The sequence below is a fragment of the Carassius auratus genome, unplaced genomic scaffold (genome assembly GCF_003368295.1).
Source record: "Carassius auratus strain Wakin unplaced genomic scaffold, ASM336829v1 scaf_tig00002276, whole genome shotgun sequence".
NCBI lineage: Eukaryota > Metazoa > Chordata > Actinopteri > Cypriniformes > Cyprinidae > Carassius > Carassius auratus.
Genome location: NW_020523436.1, coordinates 149,533 through 167,576, shown reverse-complemented (window position 1 = coordinate 167,576; position 18,044 = coordinate 149,533). Strand labels below are relative to the sequence as shown.

The 18,044-nt window shown below is 36.8% G+C and overlaps 1 protein-coding gene across 1 annotated transcript in view; it reads left to right on the top strand.

Moving 5' to 3' along the window:
- Positions 1-18,044, top strand: part of kif4 (kinesin family member 4) — a 154,235-nt gene that overhangs the window by 117,242 nt on the left and 18,949 nt on the right. Inside the window, exons 24-30 of the mRNA XM_026242831.1 lie at positions 239-409; positions 14,170-14,286; positions 14,620-14,697; positions 14,843-14,935; positions 15,053-15,214; positions 15,395-15,517; positions 15,614-15,733. Coding sequence (XP_026098616.1) covers positions 239-409; positions 14,170-14,286; positions 14,620-14,697; positions 14,843-14,935; positions 15,053-15,214; positions 15,395-15,517; positions 15,614-15,733 — 864 coding nt within the window. The remainder of the gene's footprint in view (positions 1-238; positions 410-14,169; positions 14,287-14,619; positions 14,698-14,842; positions 14,936-15,052; positions 15,215-15,394; positions 15,518-15,613; positions 15,734-18,044) is intronic.

Sequence of the window (18,044 nt, the reverse complement as noted above, 5' to 3'; positions counted from 1 at the left end):
TGATTTTAAAAAGTTCAACTAAAAGTTACGATTATTCAGATATTCTAAAAGTTTTTTTTTTTTTCTTTTCTTTTTGAATAAGCTTTTTGTTAAAAATTTTATCAAGTCCACCAGTCATAGTCAGTCTGAGGTAGGCTTGGGTACCGTTCACACAGAACACATTATTTGGTTAGTTATGAAGCCATTTAATTTTACTGTTGTGTAATAAGTTTGACCAATTTTTGTGAACCTGTTTCAGGTTGTAGCCTCTAAGGTGGCCAATGCCAAGCTGGAGAGTGAGCTGAAGCAGGAAAAAGCCAATCTGCTGGATATGCAGAAGGTCTTGTGTGATGAGCGCAAACTCATGTCTTCTATGGATATGGAACATCAGAGTCAACTGGTAGAAATGGAAGAGAGACACCAGGAGAAGGTATGCTTTCATAAAAGCTCTTCAAATATGTTATATTGCTATTGTCATATAAGACAGAGTTCCCTTTAAATTAATTTTTTTTCATTTAAAAGTTGTTTCATTTAAATGATAAACTTCACTTATTTTGCAAGTAGGTTTTCTCTTTAAGAGTTTAACCCTCTGGAGTTGATTAATGCGTGTACGCGTTATGAGTCATTTTCTCCTGTTAACCCCCGAAAATAACTTAAACTACACTTTCAGTTTTGATCGTACAGATAAGAGCAATACATCAATCGAATCTGTAAAGGGTCTACTTTTTTTGGATACAGACATAACACAAAACTTTGTGCATTTATAAAATAAAGATAACAAACAAGGTGTGCTGTCTGCAGCCTTTGTCTGTGCTGATCTTCATTTACAAACACGTCATTAAAATGAACTGTAACTCAGTGAATACTCAACGAAGATACACGAGAGATATATCTATAGAGAGCCTGACATGTTTACTTTTAACAAGTGCTGCTGAAAACAGATATTCTGTGATAAAGTAATCCATATGAAAACAACGCAATGTCCGTTTTTCACGTCTCCCTTTATTATATTCTAATGCGACCACCACCCTGCGCTGAATGCGCTATTCAGATTCTAATGTTTCACTGAAGCACGCGGCTTGAATATACGCCCATACAACAGAAGACAACGCAGCGAGACTGTTCAAGTTTTTTTTTTTTTTTTACTGTTTGCTTCGCGATGAGAGGAATAAGACATAATTCACCCCAAAAAGATGCAATGTGCTTGAGGATTTGAGATTTGGATTTCCTAAAAAAAGAATGAAGCACTTTATTCAGCAGAGATCATACATCAGTAAGTCTCTTTTTATTTATTTATATACTTGTACTAGTTACCACATAATGTGGAAACATTTTACTAGTTAGACTTTTTCCGAACTAAAATTCCTGACTAAATGTATAATCAAGTGAAACATTATGAAGTTTTAATAACAATATACAATACTATACCATTCAAAAGCTTGATGTAAATAATATACATGTAACAAATACAACTGTAACAAATGTAAAAACAATGCTTTTCTTTCAATTTATTCCCCCTAAAAACCCAGAAAAAATATTCTCAGCTCTTTTCAACATTAATAATAATGATAATAATAATAACAATAAATGTTTTGTTTTTTTAGAAAACAAGATTGTTAAAAGGATTTCTGAAGGATTGTGTGACTGGAGTAATGATGCCAAACAATTTGTTTGAAAGTCAGCTTTGATTGTTTCTAACAAACTGTTTAACTGCTCCCTCAAGTGGATATTAAATTATGATGTGGGATAACTAAATATATTTTTAATAAACTACAAACATAAAATTATATATTTTTATTTTGTACACACTTTTTTTCTCAAAAACACAATCATGTACATACATGCTGCTCACATATTATTATAGCCCAGTTTGTGCTTATTACAGTGAGATTAGACTTTAGCAATAAGATGTTTACAAGTTACTGAAAAAAGCACAAATTTCAGGGCATGACAAAACTTCTCCAGGCCCAAAAAATACCCTTAGACTCCAGAGGGTTACTGAAATGATTTAATGGAATTTGTATGTATTTTTTACACTGCACAGTCATTTAAACAAACTGACAGAAAGATAATTAAAATGGTGAGCAGTTACATTACCTAAAATGATCACTTTTCCTTCTGCATTGATATACAGTGTTGTTGATATATTGAGATTTTTCTGCTTTTGGAATTTATTGATGTCAGTACAGGGCTCCAGACTGCAACCAAATGGTCTCATTTTGTGACCAGTGTTTTTCTCCTGGTGCAAGTAAATTTTTTTTTGAGTGATCGCACTGGTGTGACCACCACATTGCCCACCTCATGAGCACTGCCATTTCAAAAAATCACAAAAAAAACTGGTCCAAATTAAGAACAGGTTTACTAGGTAACTAGTGTTGATCTCGTGACACTGTTACTATATGTCACTGCGATATCTAGTGAGAACCATGCAAATTTTGCACACAATTTTGTTATAAACCGATCAAACGCTGATGAAAAAGAAATACCGAAGTAGTAACGCAAACTATATGACCATGGTGTTGTGGCAGATAGTTAAATAAGTTGAACGTTATTTCATTATTTCAGGGTTTGTACAACCTTTTGAGAGATCAAGCACTTTTACCACATTACTTTGTGTTAAACATACTTTTTAAAAATGTTAAAAAAGACATCAAATTACTACTTTAACCATTTACTTTTAGTAAATGGCATCATTGAGTACTTATTGGCTTATTAACTTTTCATTTCCACTTTTTTGCTTTATATTTTGAGATTATAAAACCACTCTTATAAAATGTCATGGCATCAATAAATAAAAGTTTGTGTATGAAAGAAAAGTCACAGTGTTTGAAAAAAAATAAATAAAACTTGTTCAATTTGTGACAATCACACAAAGCTAGTAAAGAGCACTCCTTTTATAATCACTGAAGTAGTCTGTCAGTTAAGTATAATACTATAGAAGAATAATGGTACATTTAATAAGAGTATAATATATACATTTTCCATGAATTAGATTTCCACATTACTGTTGTTAAAGGGGTCATACGATGCAGGGCTCCAAACTGCGAATAAAACGGTTGCATTTGCGACCATAAATATTAAAATGCGAGTGAAGTTTTTGCTGAGGTCGCCACTGGCGACTAGGCCTATGTATTTACCATAGACTGTAAAAAAATATGGACTGTAGTGTCCGTGACGTCACTCGTAGTCTCCTCAATAGCGGTTTTGAAGCTCAAAGTGTGCAGAGTGGGCCGTCGGCATCTTGGCAGCGCGTCACCGGGCGAATCGCCCGGATAATCGAAAATGGGCAAAAAGGCAGGAGCTGATTGCTGAAGCCACGCCCACCTAGCGCAACGGCATTGTCAGCAATGGTAATCCACCTGTCACTCAAGTGGCCACGCCCTTAATTATGCAGAACTTTAAGTCTTAATATAATTTAAACAGACGAGTTTAAAATAAATTCACCCCTCTCACAATTGTCATGAAGGGCAAAATTAGCAATATAGACCAAAATCATTTTTTGAACCAGGCTGTAAACATGTTTTTTTCTGCTGTAAAGTTGGGCATTTTAACATGGGAAGTCTATGGGACGACTCCCTTTTGCAGCCAGCCTCAAGCGGCCAGTCAATGAATTGCAGTTTTTGTCACTTCCTTATTGGCTTCACAAGAGAGAGCGTGAGGTTGCCGCTCGGTATTTGTTATCTCTTAAAAAATGAATGTAATGCATTTTTTCCTGATTGTTTTGCATTCACATCTTTTATAATGTTCGCGCATTGAGAGAATGCGGATCGAAGTTTTAGAAGGGAAAAAGATTTTTAAACAGTCCTCATCTGCCGCGCAGCAGCGCTGACGCACACCTGATAAACGCACGAGAGAGAGAAATGGAGACTTGAAGAGAAAGTGCAGAAAAACAGCGTTCATAACTTGAACAAACTACAAGTAAAGCTGTCATCTGTGTGGATATTGGCAATATCGTTAACAGTTCTCGTTTATAATCATAAGGCTTCTTCTTAAGATCTTAGTCCATGCTGTGTTCTGTTAATGCATGAACTTCATTATTTGAAGTGCACTTGCCGTCCAGTAATCGCAAAAAGCTTTGTTTTGTTACTTTTTAATTTACAAAGTATCAGCTTTAAAATTATTCCAAATTCATAACAATTCAAACAATAAATACAGTTTTGGTGCTCTTTAAGGGGCCGTTCACATATCGCACTTTCTGATTTTTTTCCAAAAGCCTTTTGGGATCTTGTGCTCCTGAGGCGTCTGGCGTTGCTAAGCAACCATGATCTGGTCCCTGACTAAATTTCAGCAAAGGATAAATGGATTTGCAGCACTAAAAATTGCTTGCAGTAGCTCTGTTACTAAATGTATTTAAAAATGGCTATCCATATACAGCTATGATCAGCTGTTCCTTCATCTTGGCTGAGCTTTCAACGTTGGTAGTGGAAAGGATGAAGCTGATTGGTTGGTTCTTGTCACATGACCCGCAGTGCACTTGCAGGATTCTGAAAAGTTGAGATGTTTTTAACTCGATGCGGTGCGGGCGCACCTGGAAAAAAACGAGCAAGTCGCTTCCATTATGAGCATGCACGCATACCGCGCGCCTACATTTGAAATAACGAACTTGAGCGCACAAAAGACGCGACGTGAATGGCCCCTAACTGTGCGTTCACACCGCCGGCGTTGAGAGTGTCAAAAATCGCTCTTGCTGCTCTGTTCACGACGCTGCAGAAAGATTTGTGAGCGCTCAGACGCTCTGACGTATACCGAATGCTTATTTTGTATTTAAAGTGTCTGCAAAGCAAACAAGCTTGTTGATCTCGTGCAGACTAACCACAAGGAGGGTAACGTTGTAAGTTAACCTCATTAAATATTGTTGTGGATTAAATATTAAGATCCTTTACTTAAAATGAACAATCTCAGACACCTTGGTCCACGTATCACTTTTAATTAATTTTTTATGTCCCTGTACGCAAACAGGGACACATCATAAATTATTGCAAACGCGAAACGGCAATAATCAACCTGTCCTCCATTGTGCTTGGGAACTAATGTGGTCGGAGCTGCGTTCTCTGGAATCCTCTCAAGCGGTGGATTCTACGCTCCGATTGGTTGCTGCCCAACCGCGTCATAGCTTATTACCCATAAAGTTGCCTTGATTTTAACTCTCTTCGACGCTCTCAACGGCCAAGTTGCACCGTGCCGCTCCTCGCCGCTGCTTGAGTCCGGCTTACATTGAAAATGAATGACTTCCGGCCACTTTGACGCTCTCGACGCCGGCGGTGTGAACGCACAGTAAGGCCGGCCACACACTGGATGCGTGACGCAAGCGTCTCAGCCGCGTGGCGTGTCGGTTTTTAATTCGGCTCCCATGTTAACAGGTTAGAGCTTACAAGACCGCCTGTGTGAGACGCGCGTCTCAGGCGCGGCTCGAGCCGCGTGGAAAATGCGAGCATGCTAGAAATAGAACCGACGCCTATTTTTACTGCGACACGCACGCGTGTTGGAAGCGTTTCCAGGCAAAATATAATAGGAAAATGTGTTTATATGTCATTTTGTACACAAATACATATGAATTCATGATATTTTGATATTTGAAAGTCTATAGGTTGACAAATTCAGATATAAATGTAATTAAAAAATAAAATTTTCAAATATTGCACCTGTCAAACATAATCTATTTCGCCGTCAATACTTTTGACGGTGTCCTTTATCAGTAGGCGTAGGTGTAGGTGTGTAAAGAAAAGTTGATATTGTTGTCATGAAGACAAAAGCCTGGTCTGTCAACGGTCTCCCTCTACAGTAGCAGCGCGCCAGCAGCGCGCCAGCGCCGCGCCAGGCACGCTTCTGGTGTGTAAAGACACAGAAAACGCTAGGCAGCCACCACGCTTCTGGGACGCTTCAGACACGAGACGCTTACGCCACGCAACCAGTGTGTCACCGGCCTAATGCGGCAGGTGCGATCGCGAGTAGTGCCTCAGTTCAGGCAGCACGTGAACCTATCATACCTTGCTCTTTACTATTAGAGTACATAATGAACATGAATTAACATCAAAAGGTAGTTTACTTAACCTGTTGTCTACATGATTCAACTCCTCCTATAAAATTTAATTTTACTAATTAAGAAAAACAGACTGAAAGTGTGAAAGACATGCACTTTTAAAAATAAAGGAGCTTAAAAGGTTCTTCACAGAACAATTTTGGTTCCACAAAGAACCATTCAGTCAAAGGCTCTTTGAAGAACAATCTCTTTCTGACCTTTTCATAATCTGTTATTGTCTTCAAATGTTAAAGGTTCTTTATGAAACCATTTAGACAGGAAAAAAAGATTCTTCTATGGTATCATGAAGCACCTTTATTTTTAACCCCTTTACGTGCAAACATCGCCGACGGCCCCAGTTTATTATTGTTTCACTTTCACAGCACGTTAAACATCACTGTCTTACTTGATCTGGACAAACTGTGCATCAATTGGAAGTTTAAAGACTCAAGCTTCGATTTTTGACCAATATTTTGATAAAACATTGTTGCAGTGACAGATATTTAGTGATTTATGTCAGGAGTGCAAAATAATAAATCCGTATTATGCCACATTTTGAATAGAAATTCACCACTCATTCATATTCAGTCACGTCTGCAGCGGTATATTTTTTGTTCGCATAGACTCACTGAACAGCGTCAATAAGGATTTATAGACCAAAGATGCATATCCGCGGAGATATATGGATATATTTACTGATGTATAATAAACCCGCGATTACGATAGTAAAGCTTGGTATGAGATTTTCTTGAGATCTGGGGCATTTTATAAAATATAAAAAAAATGTACATCGGAAATGCTAACTTGTGCAGCGATGAAAGGCTACAAATAACATATTTTTACAACAGTAAACGACCAAATACCACCCCTGATCGCTAAAGGAAGTTATTATAAACACTCGATCGGGGTTTAAAGTGAGTTTTGAGTAAAAGTGTACTAATAATTTTGTAATAAAATGTCTGATGTAGCTTGATGCTAACGTTAGCTCCAGTGCTACTAATAGCAGGTGCATTTCTTCTTCATAATGCATTTTTGTCTCAATAATTCACGTAAGGTCGTAAGAAAATGTTTTGTTGTATTTTTATAGTAAGACTTTTGATAAATAAGGGCTAAATGCAAACAGAGACTGAAGTGAGATCGCTGCTTTGTGTCTTTGTAAAACCTGAAAAACCACAATAAAGGCTAATAAAGGTGGAATAAAAACAAAAGAATAATGATAAAAGAGTAATGCGGATAATGTGTCATACCCGGCGGAGGTGTGAAAGACTCGTTTGGTGAGAATAATAGAATAATGAATCGGGCAGTTTTCACAGCTAAACACACATACAAAATACACAGGAGAGTTTACATGTGAGATCTTACAGAGATGACAAGGGCCATAAATCAATCTGATTAGCCTTCTCTAAAAACACACATGACATGGCCTTAGAAAATATTTCATAAAATTCACAGTTTTACAGATTCGATTATGAAATTTTTTATGAAGTTTTGGAAGACTTGTGGCCTTAGCTACACTGTGCTTTCAAACTCATATCCTACATCAACAATTTTTAAAATACATTTAAAAAATATGTTTTTAATATTTTTATTTTTGTTTTTATGTTTGAGCTTATATATCTCTATTATCATAACAGTCTGAGTGATTCTGATTCCTGAACAGTAAACTTTGAAGTGTCAGCTTTGTGAACTAAGGTTGATTATGTATCTAGTCAGAAAGAATCATGAGCAGAAACCTTTTTATTTTGGGTATGTCATTTCTGTCTCCATGCCAAAAAAGGGGGGTACTAGTAAGGGGTTAAGAGGGTATGACAACATTTACAGGATGCATTGAGGAGGACCCCAAACTATACTCAGGGGCCAAGTGATGCTTATGGTCCATGATATTAGTACAGATAATAAACATCGCATGACTGTATATTTCAAGTTGGAAAAGACATTTAGCTCCCACTTTAAGTGAACCTTCATTCCCAGGTCATCTACAAGATGGATTAAAATGCTGATAAAGTCAAGAAAAGATGAGACATAAACACGTCAGTATGATTAAAAAGTTAAAATGTAAAATAAATAATTTAAATAAAACACATAAAACCTGTTTATTCTGTGGCACCTAAAAAAATAATTTGGCACCTACGTTTTTTAATTTATAGGAGCCAATGGCTTCTTACTCGATTTTATTTTTGTTTGGAGCCCTGCGATGTGATTTTCAGATTTCCCTTTTTCTTTGGAGTGTTACAAGCTCCTGGTGCATAAAGTAGATCTGTAAAGTTGCAAAGACTGAAGTCTCAAATCCAAATAAATATTCTATATAAAAATTAAGAGTCAACCACGCCCTCCTAGAATGGCTCATTCTAACATGCCCCCAAATGTCTACTTCACGATGTGGGAAGATTTGCATAATGTCACCCAAATGTTCACTCTTGAAAGAAGGCTTTTATTAACTTTTGTTATCTCACTGTTGTCGCCATCGCCACCATTTTGTGGAGAAGCTGTGTTTCGTTGTGAACGCAAAGCTAATTCATTTAGCTTTCCAAAGGAGGGCATGACTAGAAATCAGTGGTTAGGTTGTATTTACAACACTGTTTAGGAACAGTTCAACCCAAATATTCAGATGTGTGCAATACTTCTTAAGGAGAATAATGACTGTTTCATGTGAGACTAGCCTACAACACAGTTTCTATAAAGTGGGGCAGTTTCAACTTTGCAAGGCCAGTCTGGTGCTTCTTACTCACAGTCTAGAAGTACGTTTACATATGTTAAAGGGGGGGGTGAAATGCTCGTTTTCACTCAATATCCTGTTAATCTTGAGTACCTATAGAGTAGTACTGCATCCTTCATAACTCCAAAAAGTCTTTAGTTTTATTATATTCATAAGAGAAAGATAGTCTGTACCGATTTTTCCCGGAAAAACACGACCGGCTGGAGGCGTGACATGTGGGCGGAGCTAAAGAATCACGAGCGCGAGTAAGCTTTTGCATTGAGAGTGTTTGGAAGCTGTGACCGTGAGGACAAAACCAACCAAAACAAACCATGGCTAACAGTCAGATTCAGTGTATATTTATGATCCAGAATCAGATCCAGAGGCTGAAATTTAACAAGAGCAGCATCAGCAACGAAGTCTCTATGTGGTATGTACTGAAACTGTATATATTTGCTTAGCGTTTTGGAGTTCCACTTTGTCGTCTTTTTTTTTTTTTTTTTTTTTTTTTAAGCTGTACATGTGGAAAGTGCAGTTTGATGACAACATCGCATGTTGTTTACTTGATGTGCTTATGCGCCGATAGCTAAGTTAACAACACGGAGATATTTGAAGCAGTTTTACTCGTGCAGATTGATGACAACATCGCATGTTGTTTACTTGATGTGCTTACGCGCCGATAACTAAGTTAACAACACAGAGATATTTTACTCACTGCATGCGGTTCCAACACACGATCGTGACCCTTTTTCGTTGGGACTGCATTATCCTTAAGAAATAAATGATGTGCAAATCTGGCATCAAACTGGGCCTTGTTTGTAAAACAAGCATCTTCGAAATGCAGGGGAACAAACACAAACACTTGCACAACTCCGTTGATGCTCTGTAAAAATAAACTCCATCCACTGGTCCCTTAATGCTGTTTCTCTTTTGGTAATCTGTGCAGGGTTGTCTTGCCCTGGCAACTAAAAACACACTTCTTTTGTGACATTTCGCGATGCTCTCGCTCTGGTCAGTGGATGTCTGTGCTCTCATTTCTCTGCTATATGGGAGCGCGCGCTCTTCCGGCAAACGTGCCCTCAGGACCCATATAAGGAAATTCCGCTCCATCTAACGTCACACAGAGCCATACTCGAAAAAAAACTTTCCGAAACTTGTGACAAACCGGAAGGAGTATTTTTGGAACAGAAATACTCCTTCAAACGTACAACTTAATTTTTGAAACTTTGTCCATGTTTAGCATGGGAATCCAACTCTTTAACAGTGTAAAAAACTCAGTATGCATGAAATAGCATTTCACCCCCCCTTTAAGGATTTGCCACTGATGATTCAAACGCAAGTTTTGAGCAATGTAGAGATGCGATTGTTTTTACGTTTCTTTGATCACAAATGCAGACACGGTTTTGTTTAATGCAGCGTGATACACAATTCAATGCTTAAAGACCGTATTAGTCATTATTATCAGTAATTATCTCCTAACTGGATGTAACAAATGCCTTGTTTGTAATGGGTTTTAATGCTTTTGTCTTATATCGCCTGGAAACATGACACCACAGTATAGTGAGGGGCATAACATTTCTGTCTTGCTTGAGGCATTCAGCTAATCGCAACACTCTGGATAGCTGGCCAATCATAGCACAACTCACTTCTCAGAATGCTGAGTTTTGTAAAAAAAAAAAGAGGCAAAGAGGAGCAACATTAATGTAAATTAGGTGCAAAATAATGTGTTTTCTGAACCTTAAACTGCATAAAAACATGGTGTAGTAAGAAGTTACTTGACACAGGGACAGGTCACTCTAAGCACCTGATATTGGACCAGTGATTAGGTTCGTTACAGGAGGGTAAGTGATCAACGCAAACAAGGAAACAGATAATAGCTGGAAATGACTCAATGTATTTCGTTGGTGCAAAAATAATGAAAACAAGTGTAATAAAACCACAACAACAATTGAAGAAAATAAATAAAAACAAATGAAATAATCGTTCTTTTCAATCCCTTGTTCTTCTTTTTGGTATCTTTGAGCTCTGTTCACTATTTAAATATTTTTTTACTATTTGCTTCTATTTATATGATTTGTATTTCAGTTGTTTAGTTTCTATTTTGGTTTATAGATATTTAGTTTTACTAACTTTTAGTTTAATAAGAGCTTTTCTTATCTTTAGGTTTTTCTCCTTTTTTATTCAAGCCTTTATATAAAAGATCATAGAAAAGATTAACCCAATTTAAAACATTTGAAATAAGAAAAAGAAAAGTACAATATCAGTTCAATTTGACAACAATTAAAACAATATAACAGTGAATAACTTCTCAGACGGTGTATAAATTAATGTATCTTTTGTCATCAAAGTGGAAAAATATGTTAGTGTGTGCAAAAGTCTCTTGGTGTAGAATCGCTTAAGACAGTGGTTTTCAACCTGTGGGCCGCGGCCCCCTGTTGTGTCGCAGTGGTATTGCAGGTGGGCCGCCAATTACTTTTAAAATAAATAATAATATTGTTAATATGTAAAAATGTCTAAATCATAAAATAATAACATCATTTCATATATATATATATATATATATATATATATATATATATATATATATATATATATATATATATATAATTAAAAACATTTTTTTTAACCGTAACTATGCTTCAACTGTTCGAGCTTGCTGACTGGTTTAAGAATGAACCACCAATTTCTATCTTTGCTGCATATGCTACTAGGGATGGGTATCGTTAAGGTTTTAACGGTATTACTACTCTTACCGATACTGCTTAACGCTCCGGTACTTTAACGGTATTCTTATCGGTACTTTGTGTTGTGTGTGTGTTTTTTTTTTTTTTTTTTTTTTAAGAACAAGTTGAGAACAGAATTAACATTTCTTTATTTTTTTATGTAAAATTAATAATGGGCTTGTCTTGGACCAGAGGTGTTAGGAGGAGTTGGTTGGTTGCAGCTTAAAAAAAACATTTCTGGTTTTCCCATTTATTTATTTTGACCAGTTATTTTCTGGTCATTGCCAGTTCATTCTAGGGCTATGCAATTATTAGAAATCATCATAAAATCACGATTTCTAAATCACTTTATAGCAAGATTTTCTGCGGCCCTGACCTCCAGCAGTATGCTATCCGATCCAGTCAGAATGCAAACAGAACAGACCGGGTATATGCCTAACTCCTGGTTCACAAACTGTCTGTGATGCGCCTTTTTTCCGAGCCCATGTTTAATGGATCAGAGCGTTCACACTGCACACGGTGAAAGGCTAGAAATTAAAAGCGTGCGAAAATAATTAATATCTAGCACATGAGCATAGAGAGAGTTGTGAGTGCACAGGATGCAGTTTAAGTGAGAGGAGACATGTTTTAAGTGCGCACACTCTCTCTACAGGCAAGAGCAGCGTGTATCTGAGCAAGCACGTCTGGTTTAGTGACAGAGCAAAGGAAATCTGCGTGCGAACAGAGAGATTCGCTCTCGTGCATTATTTTAATGTGCTTTCGTTACAATAATGCGCTCTCACTGCTGCTTCTGCTCCGCTTACATATACGCACTGCAGACGGAGTACGTGTGAACCTGTATAATGTAAAACAAATCTATTTCAACACTGAGGCACCTTTACTATAGTGATTATTTTGACTTGTCTGTTCTAGAGACGTTACAAATTTTTGATAAAGCTCTAATTGGTTTTCTTTTGGAAATATGTTTCAAATTCATCCTGAATGCATTTGTGACTGTAAAGCATATCTGTGTGTGTCAAAATTGTGATTAAAATCGAAATTGCAAAATTGATCAAAAAATCGCCTTAGGTGTTTTTTTTTTTTTTTTTTTTGTCCATATCGCGTCTTAGTTCATTCAATAAATACAGTTAACAAACTAGCTTCTGAGTGCTAAGTTATTAACCCAACAATTGTGGGGTCAGTTAATTTTTTTGCAATTTTTTTGTCAGTTAATTTGTTTGGTTGTGTGGGCCGTGAGTTGAAAAAGGTTGGTTACCACTGGCTTAAGCAAAAGTCAGATCCTACCGATCAGAATATATGCAATGAATTGGATTCCACCTGATCAATAGAAGCACTAATCCACTGGAACACACAGGATTACTGCATTTCTCAAATCCATAGAAGTTCAGTTGGGAGGCTTGCCATCTCATTGTCTGAAAGGTTTGATCCAATCACACACAAAAAACCTGACCTGTTTATACAAACAGCATCTTAAGTTTCAAAAGCATATAGAAACCATTTCCTTTAGAACAACACAGTATACACACTGCACATTCATCAATTAACCATCAATCTATACGAAGATATATTCATGTATTCAAAACAGTTTTCACTCATATTCAACATAAAACATACCAGACTATGTGATCATGTGCAAATTAGCATGTAAGTGCCTAATTAGAATATTACATCACATTTCATATCCTTCAGAAACTATCACAAACATAAAACACTTCAAAACTTCAATAAACAATTATAACATTCAGTTTTCAGTAAATTTAGCAAATATTACTTAGAAACTCACCAAATCCAGGGTTCATATGCTTTTAACCCACATTGGATTTCACAGGGGTTCTCAATCAATCATCAGAGGCAATATCAACAATCACGTTCTAAAAATAACCCAATATAGTTAAATAACAGGCCTGCAACATATTATACATCATATTATTCAAATATTACAAAGGATTGTTTAGATATTTGCCTCAGATTCATCTTTGCTTTTTCTCTCGCGATCAGTGTGTCTCACGTTGCTTTCGCATCTCGTCTCAATGATGTCACGCGCAGTCTCCATCCAGACATATTATCAACTTAGGTGGAACTGTCTTCTGAAAGTCCTGTCTTCTATGAATGAGTCACCTGATACATCTTTTGAATATGTTCCACCTAAGGTGAACCTCTTCTTCATGTTGTTCTTATTATTTTATTATTTTAAACTGCAATGACTTTATTCAGCTTTTTGTTTAATACTTTAAGTATTTTATTAGAAATATAATTATAAATAAATAAATAAATTATATATATTCTTTCGTTGTTTCTTATATAGCTGAATTCTAACCTGTTACAATAGCATTACACCAAATAATGTCATATGAACCCTTTAATAAAAGTATATGTTGTATGCTTCCAAACTCAGGCTCAGTGCTGTACTGTCAAATGTGTATTACTGAAAAAATAAATGTTTTGTGTATAATATTATTAGCAACTGCACTTATTGTAAAACAGTAGCGATTTAATGGTAAAACTATCTTTATTTTATCTTCTCTCTTTTCACTGATGCCATGTCTAATGTCGTGGCCTAATGGTTAGAGATTCGGACTCGTAATCCAAAGGTTTACGCTCAGTGGCCAGCATAAATGGCTGCCCCACTACTCCTGGTGTGTGTTCACAGTGTGTGTGTGTGTGTGTTCCCTACTGTGTGTACACAAATTCTGAGTATGGGTCACCATACTTGGATGGATGTCACCTCATTTTCACTTTCATGTGTTGTCCAGGTACTGTATCTCCTCGGTCAGCTCCAGAGTAAGCCTGTGGCACAGGAGAAACTGAAGGAACAGCAGGAGGATGTGTCTAAACGGGAGCACGAGCTAATGCAGCGTCTAAAGTTTCAGGTGTGAATGTCTCCATACATTGCATATATTGTTTTGACCAGATATTGATATTTGAAATCACCAAAGAAATCTGACGACAGCTGTCATAAATGTTGTTACTTTTGCACAGTTGGCGTTATAACATGCTTATTTCTATATACGAGTGACATGTCTTGGGTTTTCTATAGTCTTTTGGAAATGCATAAAATACAGTGAAAATTTTTACTTTTTTGGTTTGAGATGCGGTCATCGCACATATTTAGTGTCAGAATTACCTATTAAACGTAACATTTGGTAAGTACAATAGTAATCATTTAAAAATATAAGGGTAATTAATAAATATATTCATCACAGGAAGAGGAAATTGAAAAACTACGAGAACTCAATGATCAGAATCAGAAACTCAAGGATGAAAATGAACAGTACAAGCAGGTATAAGCCTTTTTGCTCACAAATTTCATCATACTGTAATATAGCAAAGTGGGAACTGAATTTCTCAGTTGAGTTTCCCTTTTAAATTATGCATGCAAATTTCTGAACTCTAAAAACATGTCTTTTTGTGGGTGAATCTCCACAGAAATTACTTCTGGCCCAGCTGACCAGTGCAAAGAAAGTCCTGTCTTCTATGAATGAGTCACCTGATACATCTTTTGAATATGTTCCACCTAAGGTGAACCTCTTCTTCATTTTGTGTGTTTTTTATTTTATTTTATTTTTTTTGAAAATCAGATTTAGGATTTAGATGGATTTAGAATTAGATTTTCTGTCTCCCCCTCCACACATCAAGCCCAAAGCCAAAAGCTACTCCACTGCTCGGGCACGTCTGCAAGAACCTATAGATCTCGATGAACTCATCTCTCCATCAGAGTCTGAGAAAGAAGAGGACGAGTGGCGTCCAAAGAAAAGTGACAGAGCACGAAGAGGCACTAAGAAGTCTAAAATGAATGGCGTGAGTTTTGTGACAGTGATGCATAGATTGTAATCTATGATCTTAAAAGATAGTCAAGTATATTCACCAAGATATGCCTTGGAGTTTGTTGCAGCTTTGTATAGCTGTATAACTTTAAACTATTTCTTCCTAGTGGCTTATTTTTTAAGCAAACCATTTACATATGATTCTGTCTCCTAGTGTGCATGTCGGGGCCGCTGTGTTAACAAGCTTTGTCGCTGCCGCAAGGGAAAAATTACATGTGGGGAAAACTGTCTCTGTGACCATGAGAAATGTCGCAACATGGATAACCGTAGCAATGTGGTTAGTAGAATGTTCTTTTAAAGAGTCAGAGGTTGTTTTTATCCTATATTTCCTATAAATAACAATTCCTGATGTTATTTCTTTTATTTTTCTCAGGATCAGTCCGAAATAAGTGATGTGTCTAAGGATTCTGCTACAATTCCTGAGGACCCTACAGTAGTTAGCCCACGAGATGCTACTTTTTTTAGACCCCCTAGTGTTCCACCTACTAAGAAGGTAAGACCAAAAGTCTCTTTCTAACTGAGTAGGTCATCTAAAAAGAAAAACTTCATTTTCTTCCATATTATATTATTTGAAATTTTCATATAACGCAATATAGAATTCATACTCTGCTATCAAAAATGAAATTTTTGAAATTTGAATAATCGCTTTTCTCTACTTGCATTTTATGATTTTTCATGTCTGGTTTTACTAAAAGTCATTGTAGAAATTATAAGAACATAACAAGCCAGAAGTGTCTGTGATGCAAGAAAAAAGTGAACACTTAGTTCAGGTTTAATATGTGCTGTTGCCAGTGTTGGGCACTAATGCATTACTTAGTAACGCGTTAATGTAATTTAATTACTTTTTTAGTAACAGTAATTTAACACGTTATTATTGTCGAAATAGTAATAAGAGTATAGTTACAAGCCAAGGTCTCTATACATTACTGCCGCGTTATATTGCTGACAGAATGCAGTGTTTTATAATCTAGAGAATGTAAAAAGGATGTAGTAGGCCTACACGCACAGTCGAGTCAAGTGCCAGTGGATTAGAGACATGCTCCCGGGAGCCCCTACGCAACATCAGCGCGGGAAAGGATGCACGAGTGCTGGCGCGAGAGGTAGACAGTCGTGTGCGGGATGCGGGAGAACAAAATGATTCACAGGACTACCAAAAATATAAATATCTAAACATAAAATATCTAAAACAAATAAATGGTTATTCATTTATTGCACAAATGCAACATAAACTAATATAAACAATTAACTGCTGCAAGTGTACAGTATATGCAGAGTTTCTATTTAGGCTATAACACATGTTTGTAGCAATGAGCAATGCAGTGCTGAAATTTGCATGCTCACAAATCCTTTCATTATAGTACATGAATTGTAGACATTATGAAAGATACATTATGCATATATTTGTGTTAGAACAGAGATTTGTGAGATTACGATGAACTGAGATGTCTTTTAGAGATTATAAAAGCAGTGTTATTTGCTGGCATTCTGCCGTCAAAACCAGGCACGCAACAGCCGCTTGCTTTAGTTGAAAATAACTGTTCTGTGAATGTTGATGCTGTAATAACTAGGCCTGTCTTTTACTAGGCCAGTGTTTTACTGTATAAAAACATGGATGTAGTCTCAGTGACGTCACCCGTTGACTCCTGAAGAGCGTTTTTGAAGCTTAATGTATGCAGAGCGGGCCGTCGCCATCTTGGCAGCGCGTCATTGTGTGACTCTCACGGACAATCAAAAATGGGCGAAAAGGCAGGAGCTGGTTGCTGAAGCTATGCCCACCTATCGAGAAGGCGGTGACAGCAGCGGCAATCTACCTGTCACTCAAGTGACCACTCCCTTAATTATGCAGAACTTTAAGGCTTAATATAATTTAAACCGATGAGTTATAAATATAAAATAAAAATGAGCTCGATAATTTTTTCGGCCGCATTAATTTCTTTTTCCAATTTTGGATTTTTTTTTTTTTTAAATGTCACACTTCATGGTTTGGGGTAAGTCTGGAGCGCAGGCAGAACACACCTTCTCCGATGGCACAGATGTCCCGGGAATAAAGAGATTACGTCACGCAAGAATGACAGTTTTGGGAAGCGTCTTTCATTTGCTTGTGAATATTTGTGTCTCAAGTGATATTGCATTGTACTTGCACTACTGCTTTATTTTAATACTGCGTAGCATATTTTGCAAGTAACTTCGTTGCCCTTTATGTCGAAATGCTCCCACATAGTAGCATACTTGCTCAGCTAAATATGTCTTTAGGTGTGCGGTTGCGTGTGTCAACTCACCCAGTGAGTTAACACACCCACACACACGCACACACACACACACACACACACATATATATATATTAGGGATCGACCGATATGGATTTTTTTTTGTGCTGATGCCGATAATGATTTTTTTTTTCATCAGCCTTAGCCGATGACCGATACGGGCTGCCAATTTTCTTGAGGCGATATTTGGAGCCAATATTGCTTTTTCTCACTCAATTTACATCATAAAAATGACAAGATACCAAATGTTACAAGTCTGAATTTAAAAAAGGAACATTGCATCGCAACCGCGTCGCTTCTTTTATGAGCATGCGTCCAAAGCCAGGTGGTCTCTGAATAAAACTCCTACAAATATAAGGGAATCACGGAACAACGTCGGCCACTCTGCATTATTTAATCCTATGACTAGTGTTCATAACAGCTGCCGTATGCATATGGGTAGGATATAACTTAACTATTTAAATTAAATGTATGCATTTAGCAGACGCTTTTATCCAAAGCGACTTACAGTGCAATCAAGCTATCAATTTTTACCTA